At 39.1% G+C, this 13,963-nt stretch overlaps 1 protein-coding gene across 8 annotated transcripts in view; it reads left to right on the forward strand.

Annotated features, from left to right (window-relative positions):
* The window catches only part of MAPK10 (mitogen-activated protein kinase 10), a 148,658-nt gene that overhangs the window by 92,676 nt on the left and 42,019 nt on the right, over positions 1–13,963 (forward strand). For 7 of the 8 annotated variants that reach the window (XM_032108576.1, XM_032108573.1, XM_032108577.1 and 4 more), the window contains 5 exons: positions 2,604–2,733; positions 4,581–4,639; positions 5,602–5,740; positions 6,684–6,849; positions 10,007–10,078. In XM_032108576.1, coding sequence (XP_031964467.1) covers positions 2,604–2,733; positions 4,581–4,639; positions 5,602–5,740; positions 6,684–6,849; positions 10,007–10,078 — 566 coding nt within the window. The remainder of the gene's footprint in view (positions 1–2,603; positions 2,734–4,580; positions 4,640–5,601; positions 5,741–6,683; positions 6,850–10,006; positions 10,079–13,963) is intronic. The other variant, XM_032108574.1, reaches the window with a different exon arrangement.

Raw genomic sequence — 13,963 nt, forward strand, 5'->3', positions numbered from 1 at the left:
AATTACAGTCAAGATCCTTGTGTCTCAAAGTAAATATCCTTCTACAAAGGATTACTTTAGTTGTCCATGGTATGCAAAGGACCGGGAATTGATCATAAAAGCCAAGTGTTTAAGAAGCCTTTGTTTTTCTGATTTTAGATTGGTGCTTTTGTCTGTTGCTTTGACAGAAAGAAAAAATTCAGAAAAGCAAACAGAGATCAGGAACTGAGGAAAATGTTTGCCCAGACAAACTTTTGGTGTTTCCTAACTCCTAGTCAGTAGTTTTATGATGTAGCTAATGAGATTAAAATATAAGAAAAGATTATTAAAATTATTCACAGTACTCTTACATAGCTTGGTTGAGTCTTACATAGGCTTTTCATCCTAAAAGGAGTTGGGTGATCAAGTAATATGGATTAGCTGAGAGATTTGTCTGCTGAAGTATATTTGCAGTGTATGTCCATGAACAATAGGGACAAAATATTTAACTGTTGAAAGATCCTGGTTTTTTAAATTCTTGGACTTTGCATTTTATTTGTTTAATGCTTTCTCAATTTCATTGTAGCCTTTATGATGCCCTGTTGTGGCTGAACTAAATCAGAATGAGAGACATGATTCTGCCAGTTGCCACAGGAGGTTGGCTTTCTGCTATGTACTGTTAGGCTGTAAGTCACACATCATGTTCCTCCTAACATAAAGTTTAGTTGAGTGAAGTTCTGTGGTGGGAGGGAAATCAAATCAGGCTGGATCTTTGATAGCCTTGTGACCTAAGCTGCTGCTTGTATGGTTTAACTGGTGAATGCAGTATCTTTGTTTATGCATGTGACTAGCAGGATATTAGCTGGGTCATGAAAGTGACATGCCTAATTCATGAATAGGAGAATAAAGAACCCTTACCAGGTGACAGAGTGGATGATGTTGGAGAACAGCTGGTCCAACCCACCTGTTCAAAGCAGAGTCAACTAGAGCAGATTGCTCAGGACCACTGGAAGAGTCTGGCTCTATCTTCTTTACTCCTCACAGCAGATACTTAAGAACATTGATAAGATCCACCCTAAGCCTTCTCCAGGCTACACAACTCCAGCTCACTCAGCTGCTCCCTGTATGACAGATGTTCCAGTCCCTAATAATCTTCATGGCTCATCAGTGGAATTGCTCCAGTCTTTATCTTTCTCATTTTGGGAAGCCTGCAGTGCAACCCAGAATTCCAGATGTGGCCATGGAAGGATCACTTCCCTAGGCCCACTCTCAAGAGTCTTCCTAAATGAGTCCTAAAAGTAATCTTTGCAAAACTCCTCATCACCTTTTGCAAACAATTATTCTTATTTGTGGGATGTATTTGGTGTGTTATTTATGCAATTGTAGTGTAAATTAAATATTTCTGATTCTTCTCTTCTTGTGTGGTTTCCCAGGCAAACATTGCCAACATTTTCTTACCTGTTTTGAACAGCTGTACATTTGTGTTGGCTTTGTGACTAAGTTTCTGATGCTTGCATGCTTTCTGCTCTGTACTTAGTTAGCCACTGTCACCAAATGTCTGCAGTAAGCAAGAGTTAGTGAGAAAAAAAATAACAGGATTCTGAATATTTATGCTTAAGAAAGCAATTTTTTAGAACGATGAGTGGTTTGGTTGATTTATCTCATGGGAAATACATTGTTGCTTTTCATGGACTAGCAGAAAACTTGTGTCATGCCTTTCCTCATTCCTGACAAAAGGAAAAACCAGGAAGAGGGTCTGAGGATGCTGTCCACTTGGAAATGTTTCTAGGACTTAGTGTGCTTTGTGGAATTTAGAACTCAGAATTTAGAACTCAGAGTTTATGAAGTCAGATTTGAACCACCAAAATAAGTGTTTCAAAGACATAGGAGGTAGCATTTATAAAAATAACTGAAGGTTGTGAAAAACATTTAAAAGTTGAAGGAGCATTTTAGGACCCCGGCTTTAAAAGTTCACTTTGCAAACAATAACGTATTTCTTCATTTTCAAAAGCTGTAACTGTGCATATGTAACAAATTTTTTCATTATCAGGAATCAGTAAAAAAACCTTGTGAAATTGGTTTTGTTTCTAGGTATGTTATTGGAATTGGATTATATGGTCTCAAAGAATGACTGAATAACTTGATTTCATTAGAAATATCATAAGGAAAGTACAGACTTCATGTTGGATAAGTGGGCAATTGTTCACTGAGCCACGTGGTGAAGGTGTTCTTAGTGGTGACAGAAAAAACAAAAGTCTTTTCTGCTGTAGCCACGCACAGAGAGTTCCTTTATGAAATACCTTATGTCTCATCTAGTTTTTATTGTATTTTTATCTGAAGTTATTTAATTTTTTCCCCCACTCCTTGAAAATAAGTGTTAATTTCCAATGGAATTGGAGTTCAGAAGTAGTGGCGCATGCTGTCTTTTGCCAGTGTGGTGCTACCTGTTTCCTTTTGATCTCTTACTTTTTTTTTTTTGCTAGAAACTCTTTCCTTTTTTTTTTAGTAGAAACTCTCTCCTTCTTTTGATCGAGTATTTTTCTCAGTGGAAAAAAGGAAATGGTATACCTGAGGTTCAGGAATTTGCCATGAGAAATGCTGGATACCCTCAAAGATGCATAACCCCTGTGTTTTCATCACTGCAGTGCTGCATATGATGCTGTCCTTGACAGAAACGTGGCCATTAAGAAGCTCAGCAGACCATTTCAGAACCAAACTCATGCCAAGCGAGCTTACAGGGAGCTGGTCCTCATGAAGTGTGTGAATCATAAAAATGTAAGTTTTCAGCAGGAGAAATGGTATGTCCATTGCTTTGTTAGAACGGATATTGTTTTGTTTGGTTCCTTTTTAAAATGGAAGAAATTAGATGTAAATATATGCTCAAGGGCTGCAGCCTCTCTGGTACTACATGCCCACACGAGAGACTGAGGGTATTGCACGTGCTTATTTCAAGTCTGTGCCAAACACGGATTGTTCGAGAGTTTCCTGCCTCTTGCACCATCTACTGTATATCATTTAGTATCCATAATGAATGAAAATATTCCTATGCTGCAGCAAGAGTGTTATTCCAGGGCTGTATGTTAATTTTAACCATTATCTGTTAGAACTTTTTGACTGACACTGTATAAAAGTGCTTTTTTTTGGTAGTGAAACGTGTCGGATTGCCACACTGCATTGTAAAGGGATGTCCCAGGGATTTAATTTTCCTCCACTTCCTCGATTTCTCACTGCCATATCTGTGTGACCCTTCCTTTTCATTAGGAGTGCATTTTTCAGTTTGCAATGTTTACCCTTCCCTCAGATCTTGCAATGACTCTTTCTCCTTATGCAAAGCATAAATGAGCTTGAAAAATGTGATGTAAGGTGAGATTTTACACTTGCTCTCAATCACAAATTCACATGGAAAGAGAAGGGACTGACCCTAAAATGGCAAATGGCAGGACTTGACACTACAGTGTCCTCTGCCTCTCTTCTGGGCAGTGATTTATCCTTACATTCCCACTGTGTTGACCAGGACTGTTCCTGTGTCTTCCCTCTTGACTTGATGGAAGCCACCCTCAGTCAGACCAATGCATGGGGATTTGAAAATGCAGGAATGACAGAGAGTTTTTTAATGGACTGGAAAGATCAAAAGGCAGCAGGAGCAGCACTAATTTTAAATACGTAATTTTAAACATGTGACATGAGAGCTGCTTACAGCACCACATGTGTCGGGTCAGAGCTCTCTGTACAGAGAAGTGCAAAGGAAGGAGAGGATTGTAAAGGCACCTTTGCAGAGGTAAGATTCAGTCAGAATATGTGGAGTACAGAGAAAGAATGTTGAACAATTTCTGCTAGAAAACCTAAAGAAGTGATGGAGGTGGGAAGGGAGACGTTCAGAGGTTGCCTTCATGGCAGCAGTGCTGATACCTTCTACCTCTGTTACTTGCACAGAAGGAAAATGGGAAATCCAGGTCTGTGAGGTCACATGGTTTCCTCTATTCTGTTTCACACATTTTTACCATTGTCTTTCAACAGCCCAGCCTGTTTAAAATCAAGCAAACAAAAATGCAAACCGAACAAGAGAAAGGAAAAAAGGAGTTGCAGTATGCAAGATGTCTTTGCTCAGGGTGTCTCTATTTCAAAGTGCTTCTAGTGGAAAGTTGTACCTCTCATGATGGAATCTGTGCATGTTTGTGCCCTCAAAGGAATCGAGGCCATGTCAGAGATAAGAAGGACTACTGTTTAATAAGATGGTCCTTGATTATTTGTCCCTTCAAATTACCATTCCTCATAAATAAGAAAATTGTGGCTGTTGCACAAATATGGTTATGCTAGATTGAGCTGAAGTTGGTCTTTGAGCCTGTAACTCCAAAACTGAGACGAGTGTCTCACCCTTAGCACTTCACTTTGTCACTGGTTATCTTTCTTTCAGATGATTGCAAGTGCACCTAGAAGAAATCTAAGAGATCTGTGGTATTTTATTTTGAGTGTTGCCGATTTTTTACTGATCCATAAAGTGAGAAGTGTTAATACAAATAGAGCAGTGAAAAAACAATTTATCCTTTAATACACTTCAGGGCAGGTTCAACTGGTTATGTATATCACTTCTCTTTGTTCTTTTGTCTTACTTTGCTTTTCAGATTATCAGTTTATTAAATGTCTTCACACCACAGAAATCTCTGGAGGAGTTCCAGGATGTGTAAGTAACAGGGGCGGAATTAAGCTAAAGTTTAGGGATGTGTGGGGTATTGTGGTGTACCTTGATTGCAATAACTCGGCAGAATACAAAGGTTATAACCCCATCTAGAAAAGGTTGTATGAGTCGAATGGATAGAAAAATATTCTGAATTCCATATTGAGAGCTCTTTTGACCATTTAGGGTGAAAAATACCAGGTTTCATATTTGTTGTGATATGACCTTTGACTGTGTAGTTGTCTGGGAGCTAGGAGTGGGTGTAGAATACAACCAGCATCTCTGTTGGAAACTTGCCCTGTTGCACAACCACTACTGTTCCTGCTATGAACTGCTGTGAATGAAATTTTAAGTATTCTGTGTTTCATATAGATGTTCTCATTTTATCTTCCTATCTCTCCCATGTTCTGTATACATTGCATGGAAATGTGTTCCTATTCTGTAGTCTGGTTACCAGCAGTAACCAAATAATTGTAATGAGAATTTTGTGAAGTCATGCAATCTTAGGAGGATTTTTGGAGGCATTTTTCATGGGGACATATTTTACCCCCTCAGACACCTCTCTTTCTCTCAGATTCCTACGTGTACTGTGGTAGCCATCCTTGCAACGGCCGAAGGCCGAGCAGTTGTGTTATTTGGTGTTTGTGGGTCTTTTGGGCTTTTACATTTCTGTTGTGCTGCCAGATTGCCCAAGTAGGGTAAGGTCTCTGTCATGGGGAATGCACCAAGAAAGGGCAAATAATCCCCCAGTTTTCCTGGGATGCTAAAAGAGTGGTGTCTCTGCAGTGAGATACAAACTCCACCATGGTACTGTTGTCAGTGGGCCCAGTCTCCAGCTGTGTTACTCCCAGTCATCAGGAACAAAGCAAAGTTTGAAGCAAGAAAAGGCACTGTCACTTATTTGAGATTATGCTGTGATTTGTCTTCAACAAAAGAAAATAACCCTGTGGCTTTGCTTTTCCATTCAGCTACCTGGTAATGGAGTTAATGGATGCCAACCTGTGCCAGGTCATTCAGATGGAGCTAGACCATGAGCGAATGTCTTACCTACTGTACCAAATGCTCTGTGGAATCAAGCATCTTCACTCTGCAGGAATTATTCACAGGGTAAGGGGCCTTTGGTTTAAAACTTAAGGCATAATATGAAACGATCATGAAGACTTTAAATGCCACTTGTCTCTCTCGTGTACTGTGGATCAAAGCCCTATCTCCCAGTACAATGAATATAAACATAAGAGCCACAGTCAGTCAGAGGATATGGAATTGGCATTTGCTATCATTTATGCATGTGCTGAAGGAAATGGAAAGATTGATAAGTCTATATTAAATGCATCCTCTCATTTTGCTTTTCCACACCAATACTGCTCCTGGTAAGGATGTGGTACCTGGCTGTGAATGTGTGATAGTTGATAGCAGAGGGGATCAGGTCATGTCACTGTGAGCAGGAGGGAATGCTCAATGGATTGAAAATACCCTGAATTGACTTCTCTGTTGAAAAGAGCTTTTACTAATTTGGGATTTCCACATTAAAAAAAAAAATGAAAAAATGTTTCCCTAAAGAAAAGAAAGGCTGATAAAATGGGTTACAAAGTAGTTGTTCTATAAAGGTCTCCTTTCTTGGCATGTCATGTGTTTAGCACAGGGTGATAGATTTGGCTTCCAGATAGTCATCCAGCAAAGGATCAGTTGAATTACTATAAATGAAGCATTAAGGTATCTCCACATGTGCCATTGGAATGTCTCTATCAGGCTCACAGCATTAAAAGAAAATAATCTAATCAAAACAGTGCTCTGATACTAATCCTTGTTTCTTGATCTGCTAAATGCAATTAATTTAACACCACTAGGCTCCTGTTATCCAGGTAGAACCCCCTATTATGCCGAGGTAGAACAGTTTTCTAGAGAAACAATAGCAAGCTTTTCCTGTATATTTACAAGTATTTCTGATAGTAACTGGGTCAGAAGAATGAAAGCGTATTTGAAGGGTGACCTGAAGTATCAGCCTACTTTATAAAAGACAGTCACATGTTTTTTTCACTGTCTTTTGCAGGATTTAAAACCAAGTAATATTGTAGTAAAATCTGACTGCACGTTGAAGATTCTGGATTTTGGACTGGCCAGGACTGCAGGCACTAGCTTCATGATGACCCCATATGTGGTGACACGTTACTACAGAGCACCGGAGGTCATCCTGGGAATGGGCTACAAGGAGAACGGTAGGGCTGCAGTGTCACTGCACCAGCTGACCTCAAGGGCAAGGTCTGCCTCCACCACTGTATGGGAGACCCAAAGGAGGGACAGGAAACGTTAACGGGAAAAGATGGGAAATGACGCCTGACTTAGAGCAGTTCCTTGCTGTTTTGAACTGCAGCTACAGAACGTATTTGGGATGCACTGCTGCTGAATTTATCAGGGTGGGATTGCAGAGCAATAAGAAACCTGTTCTGAGTTATGGCTGAAGTTAACAGCTACAGTAAGAGCTTTCTGACCAGAATATCTTTGGCTTCTGTGGCTGTGAAACAGTGTGGGAACCACTGGAATTGCTGAACGAGTGATGTGTTCTAAATTTGAGTCTGAGTCTGTGAATTACTTGAGGGAACAAGAAGTACAAGCTGAAATAGCAAAACTTAGCCCTTCCAGAATTTCTCTAAATCCAGAGTTAGATCTGAATTTCAGGAATTAATTCCTTCTTCATGATAAATTTGACAAAAGTCCCAGGTTTTGCTAACAAGTTTCATGTTGTCAAGATCTAGGTACAAATTTTGCAGTTTGAGTTTGTTTTTTTTTAGTGGAAAGTAGAATTTCAGAGAAGAGGAAAAATCTGAAACTTGAACAAAAATGAAACAAACATATAATTTGTATGTAATCTCCCTAGAAATAAATAGGATAGTGCTCTGAATAGTCTGAGAGAAAGATCTTGGTTCTTGGAAAGATTGTGAAAAGCAGGTGCTTGCTATGGAGAAGCAGGTAAGAAAGAACTCAAATTTTGCAGAAGATGAAGGGAAAGCTTTTTAAGTTGTTCTCATTTTGTAATAAAACTGAGAATTGCATCTGGGTGCCAGGTAGACCAGGTAGGAAGGGAAGAATATCCTATAACTCAGATTTTGCTGTCAAAGGTGTAACTTGTCTGTTTGAGGAGACTTTTTGATGGCAAATACAGCAAACTTCAAGACTAGGAATTTATTAAAAAGTGTCCTACTTAATTTTTGTTGAGGACGTTGGCTAACCTGCAGGAGAACTTTTACTAACAACCAACTGCATCCTGTAAAGGGCAGTGAAACTGGTTTTGGGAGCCGAATCCATGGCTTCAGCACAACTAAAAGCATAATCACACAACATCTTCTGAAATTAGCAAGTCCCTGTACGAATTATTTGTAATATTTATGAATTTAAAGTATAAATTTTAATACAAAAGACTAAAATGTAGAGGATTATTACGCAGAGTCTACGTATAGCGAATAAGTTCTGAAAAAAGGGATAATATTCCTTAAAGTATTTTGTTTGAAATTTTTCCTAAGTGACACTTAGAACACTTTAGATAGTTCCTTAGTCAATATCCAGAGTTTCTTCTATTGTCAAATTAATTCTTTTGTTGTTTTTTTTTCCCCTCCAGACATTAAGTAGATGATTACCATTATTGTTGTTATTGTCCATGAAAGGGCAGAGAGAGCATTTGCTTTTCACATGATTAAAACTGCACCAAGAAAAAGTTAGACACACTTTTGTGAAGAAGTACACAGCTGGGAAAGTTCCAATGTTTGCCACATCCAAGGGTCCTGATCAAATGCCCATTGAAGTTAACACAGGAACTTCCTTTGACTTCCCTGGGCAATGAATCTGGCTTAAAATGAATGATCTTGTCTTACTTGGACAAAGCCAAAATAAAGAGAGGAAGAAAACAAAATATCTGAAAATGAAGCTCAGCTGTCAGAGGAGCTGCTCTGCTTGGAGGCTCTGACCCAGCTCCCAAGGAAGTCAATGGAAAGGGTTGTTCTTTGCTTCCCTGCTCTGGCCTATGCTGCCACATTACTGAAGCTCCCCTACTTTTTCCCCCTCTGACTACGTACACTGCCTGTATAAGGACTGTTCACTGCTTTCATTTTCTTTCTGCACTTGGTTGGCTAAAGATGCATAATTATCACCAGTTTGCTGCACTTCTGTGGAAGGTCCCAAAACTGTCACTATGAAGAAAACTCTCCCACTGCCTCAGGCATGCTTTTGCTGTCCCATGCCCCTGATACCTATACCCTCCTTTTCCCAAATGGAACATTTCACCTTTATTTTGTTTTACCAAGAAATGAGTTGTTTGTTTGTTTCTTTGGTTTGTTTTGGATTGCTTTTGAAGGTCAAGAAAGGGGAAGAAAAAGAGGAGAAAACTGGTTGTGTAGGTCAAACATGACCAGAAAATGAGAATTTCAGGCTCAGAAACAACAGAGTCTTTTAAAGCATTTCAAAGCAGTTTTTCCCTCTTAATGTGGAAGACAGGGTTGTTTTTTTGGTTTTTTTTCTGTGTGTACTGTGTCACTATCTATCCAGCCTTTTTTCTTGAAAGACTTAAAGGGCAAAAAACACTCTATCCAAGTCAAGCAGAAAAAGTGACTGTGCATATTGCATTTAAGAGCTGATTGCAGGATTGGGAACAGGAAATGCTCTTAGTCTTGTTGATATTTGTTCTGGGGAGCTTTTGGTTTAGCATTTATTTTGAGTACCTAGACAGTACAAAACAGAGTCCACTCAGGTCATTCTCTCCAGGTATGTAGGTACAGACAGATGCACCTAGATAGGTACCTATAGACAGGACATAAGTACAGGTTCTGAAAGAGGAGTTTTAAATAACCCTTAAGGGTGGTATTGTCCATATGGCCTTTACTTGTGTGAGCAGTTCCATTTGGAACCTCTTGTCAGCTGCTGCAGAGAGACTCAGAGCCGGAGGACAAAGTCTAGCAACTCTGCAAATAGGATTTATTCCAGATTATCATTATCTGGTTTGGTTTTTGGGTTTTTCTTTGGTTTTTTTCCTGAAAAAAAAAAAAAAGAGTTGTTTTTTAACCATAAATTTAGTGCATACCATGGGTCTGTGCAGTTGTTACTTGATCTTTACTTGCTAGCTCTGGACCTTTACCCAAAATGCTGATTTAAAACTTTTTCCACTGTTGTTACTAACTGCTGTTGAGCTAACTGACACAGCTTTTATTTATTTAGTTACTTATTTTAGCTTTTGGTGAGACGTGAAAAAGAAACCCAACAAAACCACAAAACAAACTGTACTGTTCTGATCAACCTGCTCTTTTTCCCCTCCTTTAGGAGTGAAATGTCGTAGTTAACTTTGCTTTTTTTTCCTCCTTCTTCACTTCCCTGTCTCTGCTGTTCTAGTGGATATATGGTCTGTGGGATGCATTATGGGAGAAATGGTTCGCCACAAAATCCTCTTTCCAGGAAGGGACTGTATCCTTGTGCCATTTGCTGCAGCTTCACCTATTATTTGTTCCTCTCCTCCACCCCATCCCTTTTACCATAAAATGACTATACCAGGACTGTAAAGATAGAAGCAAAAAGTTGAATCCCAGAGGTATGGCTAAATGAAAATAGCGCACTACAGATACACACAAAATTAAAAATGAAAAACAGATGTACAGAATTATTTCCATCAATTAAGTTGCTCTAAAACCTGTAATCATTCCATTTTATATACTATTTATGTCATGTCAATAAGCAATATAGAAAACAAGCATTATGATGGCAAATTGGACAGCTTTATTTACTATTCTTCAAAAGAAAAATAAGAATAAAAGAAAAAAGTCCTAACTTGGCCCATCTCATTCCTGTAAATCTGTTTTTCTGCTTTTGTGTTTTGGAAATATTGACTTCATAACATTTGTGGTGACATCATAATCTTTTGCTTGCTAATGCATCATGGTTTTGGATTCATCTCAATGCTGTATGGGCTCGGTGTTGAGTCAATACAACATTTTTTTTTTCTTTAAAACAAAATGAAGAATTTGACTCACCCAGTTTAAGGCAACCATTTATCTACTGTGGCTTCCAAATTGGCCTGAAATCAGATTCTCTTGATTTAAAAATGGACTTCCCTTTGCTTGCATGAGGTCTGTGTCGTCAATTAAACTGTATATCCCTCCCATCTCATTTTTCTTGTCTTGGATGATATTATTTTTACCCCTTCCAAGGTGGTGAAAGCAATATTAGAAAATGAAAACAAAAGAAGAGGTGTCTACTTAGCCCCCTGCTTATCACAGGCTAAGCCAGGCAACCTGCCCGTGCTGGCTTGGAAATGTAAGTAGTGTGTATTTTGCCCGTCAGAATGAAATGAGGCAACATAACATATCTCCACTTTTGGAAACAAGAAGGCATATTGTTGTCAGCTAGTTGGCAGAAAGGCCCCATGAAAATCTGGCATCAGCACCCACTGGCAGTTGGTGTGAAGAAAACCCAGCTTTCACAGACATCAGCCATGGAAGCAATTTTTTTTTTGCTGACTCTTGAGTAATTCCTGTCGTGTTTGTCAGAGTTGGGTCCTCCCTGTCCAGTTTTCACAGCTCTGTCAACTTTCTCTGAGAGCTGAGCTCTGCTTGGTGGCCCAGTGAAGATGCAGTTCTATTTCTCAAACAGGGAGATGAGAGGACAGCAGGTACCTCCTGTTTGCTGAGGGAGTGACAGCAGCACTGTACTGGCTTGGATGCAAAACATGGCAGGGAAGTAAAAATGGTGGTTTTTTATTACTAGTGGGTAGCTTTGAGATGCTTAGAAGTGCTGAGCTGTCCCTGCAGCATGAGGAGCTGGCTGCACGCCCATCCTGTGCTGTAACCTGAAAGTGCAGGGCAGCTCCCAGCCTTCCCAGAACCTGTAATTCAGTGTGGTAGTTACGCTATGTTTCAGTGGTAACACCACCTCAGAAACACTGTCGGAACTCTCCCTCCAAACAACGCACTCTTTTCCTCTTAAAAAAAAAAACTCAGAGAAAACTAAATTATCTATAATATACTTGAGGTTCAGCTGGAAATAATGAGGATATTTCCATTTAATCTTTTCAGAGAGAAGTCCGAGATTTTAGATAAGCAATTAGAATTCATACAAAGAGTGATTTCAGGGTAAAAGCACAGTAGCATGGTTAATGGGTTGGTCTCCTTTTACAACAAATTAAGAGATAAGTTCTTCTGCCCATGTCTAGAAAAAGAACTAATGCTATATAATTTAAATAATGTAGCTTTTTAAAAAAACCATTCCAACATGAAAATTACTTTTTTTCTGTCTGGCTGTGAAAACAGTCTCTTGTGGCAGCCTTGTATTCAGGGATAGCAGCAAAACATTTTTAAAACCCTTTTTAACATTTCAATATCAGTTGAAAATAACAACTGTATTTTTGAACAGCTGCAGCAAATATTGTGTAAATTGTGGGATAGTCCTACTTTTTAAATCATTGGAAATCCCATATCCTGAAATAGAATGGATGTGGGCCAGGTCACAGTTACTACCATGCTTTAATGGTGGGTTTATTCAGCTGAGTGGGAAGTTTGATAAAAAAAACAAGAAAAAAATAAAGAAAAAAAGAAAAAAAAAAATCTGTATGTTCATTTCCAAGTCAGTACTCATTTGTTAACCAGTTTGACCCCATGAATGAGTTGTCAGTGTTGGAAAGACTGGTTTGTGTATGGGTCCATATGATTTCCCACCCCTCCATGGCTGTTGATGAGCGGATCTAGTTTCCCTCCCAGGTGCAGGAAGAGCTGGAGAAGTATTTGTGCAGCTGCAGGTAAACTTCACAGAAGGACATTACATACTTCCTTTGGGCTACTTAAGGCTTTCCAGCAGAGTTTTCTAGCTGAAAGAGGCAAGTCTGTATAGAAATGAACAAAAGTCAGTTCTTTTTAGTCATTCAGAAGCCTGTCTACTGTGTGCACTTGCTATCAATATAAGCTTACTCATTTCTAGTCTGGAGTAGGAACATTTGTGTGTGGCACAATATACATCTAAGAAAAAATTCACAGCTGCTGCCAAGTTTTATGGAAAGAAAATATTTTAAAAGTTAGTCTCACCTAAACCATCCCACTGAGTTACCATTGCACTCAGGTGAGGCTGACTTGAAATGAAATTTCATTTTTAAAGTCTTCATGGACACTAAAACATGGAGAAGATTAATTTCAGAACCTCTCATCTATGTAAGTAAGAAACTCTCTCTTAAGCTGCTATGAGAAATCTCTGGAATCTGGATAGACTACAGCTGGTTTTCAGACAGGTAAGAACAGCCTCCAGTGTCCTGGAGAGAACTGGGTAGAAATTGCCTGCCAGGTACCCTGGTTCCTTGTTATTCAGCTAAGGCAGACTTTTCGAAATGCTGTCAGGAAAACTTCCTTGTTAGAAATCAGACCCTCTCAAGAAGAAATCCACCTTTCTAGGTGGATTTGTAGACCAAAATATTCCTGGCAAGTTCCGGTAAGCTTTTGTAGTCCACTTCTGAGTTTTTTGCTCAGTGTTTCTTTGATGCTTATTCCACTTTTGTCAAATCAGAAAGAATGCAAGCGACTAAAAACTGCCCAAACTCTTGGATGCCATTGGAAATATGTTAGAAAACCCCAGGACTTTCCCCAAAGCTGGTTCCCCTCTAGGTAATAGCATCTTCAAAATCTCATAAGATTTCAATTTAAGGATTGGAAATGTATTTCTGTTTTTTTATTTGAAGAGAATGAAAAACTCAAAATGAATGCTTTCAGGTGAGACAGCTTTATTAAGATCTGAGCTGCCAAGGCCACAGCGATGTCCCACAGGCACACATGACTTAGTGGGGAAAATGGAAGGATCAGAGCATTTATTTTCAGTACTGAAAAGATGGAGGATGATGCTATAGCAAGTTCATGTGTGAGTCCTTCAGCAGATCAAAGGGCAAACAGTGATTTAGTCACAGAAATATATTGTAGTAACAGCCAAGTGTCCTAAGTTTGGCTAGGCCTGAATTTCCACGGTAAATATGGAGAGCAGAGTTCCTACTGCAAGCAGCTTAAAGTCTAAGACATTCAAAAGAGAAAATACTATTAAAATAGCAAGAGAGAAAAATTCCAACTTTCTTCTATGTAATTATGAATATCCAAAAGGGATTGTGAAGAGAAGTCAGCATTAACAGATGCAGTTAGTGTTTTTTGTGGCCAGATTTTCAAAAATTCCCTTGCCCACCAGCTGTCTTTGAGAGTGGTGGGATTAAGACATGCTCTCTGGCATTTGACAGAAAGTTCTATTGTCTGAGAAAAGAAGTTTGCACCAAGAAAGTCTTTTAGGAAAAGGTGCTGCCTTTCCACCACTCATTAGCAGAATTTGTCTTTG

The sequence above is a fragment of the Corvus moneduloides genome, chromosome 5, assembly GCF_009650955.1.
Source record: "Corvus moneduloides isolate bCorMon1 chromosome 5, bCorMon1.pri, whole genome shotgun sequence".
Lineage (NCBI taxonomy): Eukaryota > Metazoa > Chordata > Aves > Passeriformes > Corvidae > Corvus > Corvus moneduloides.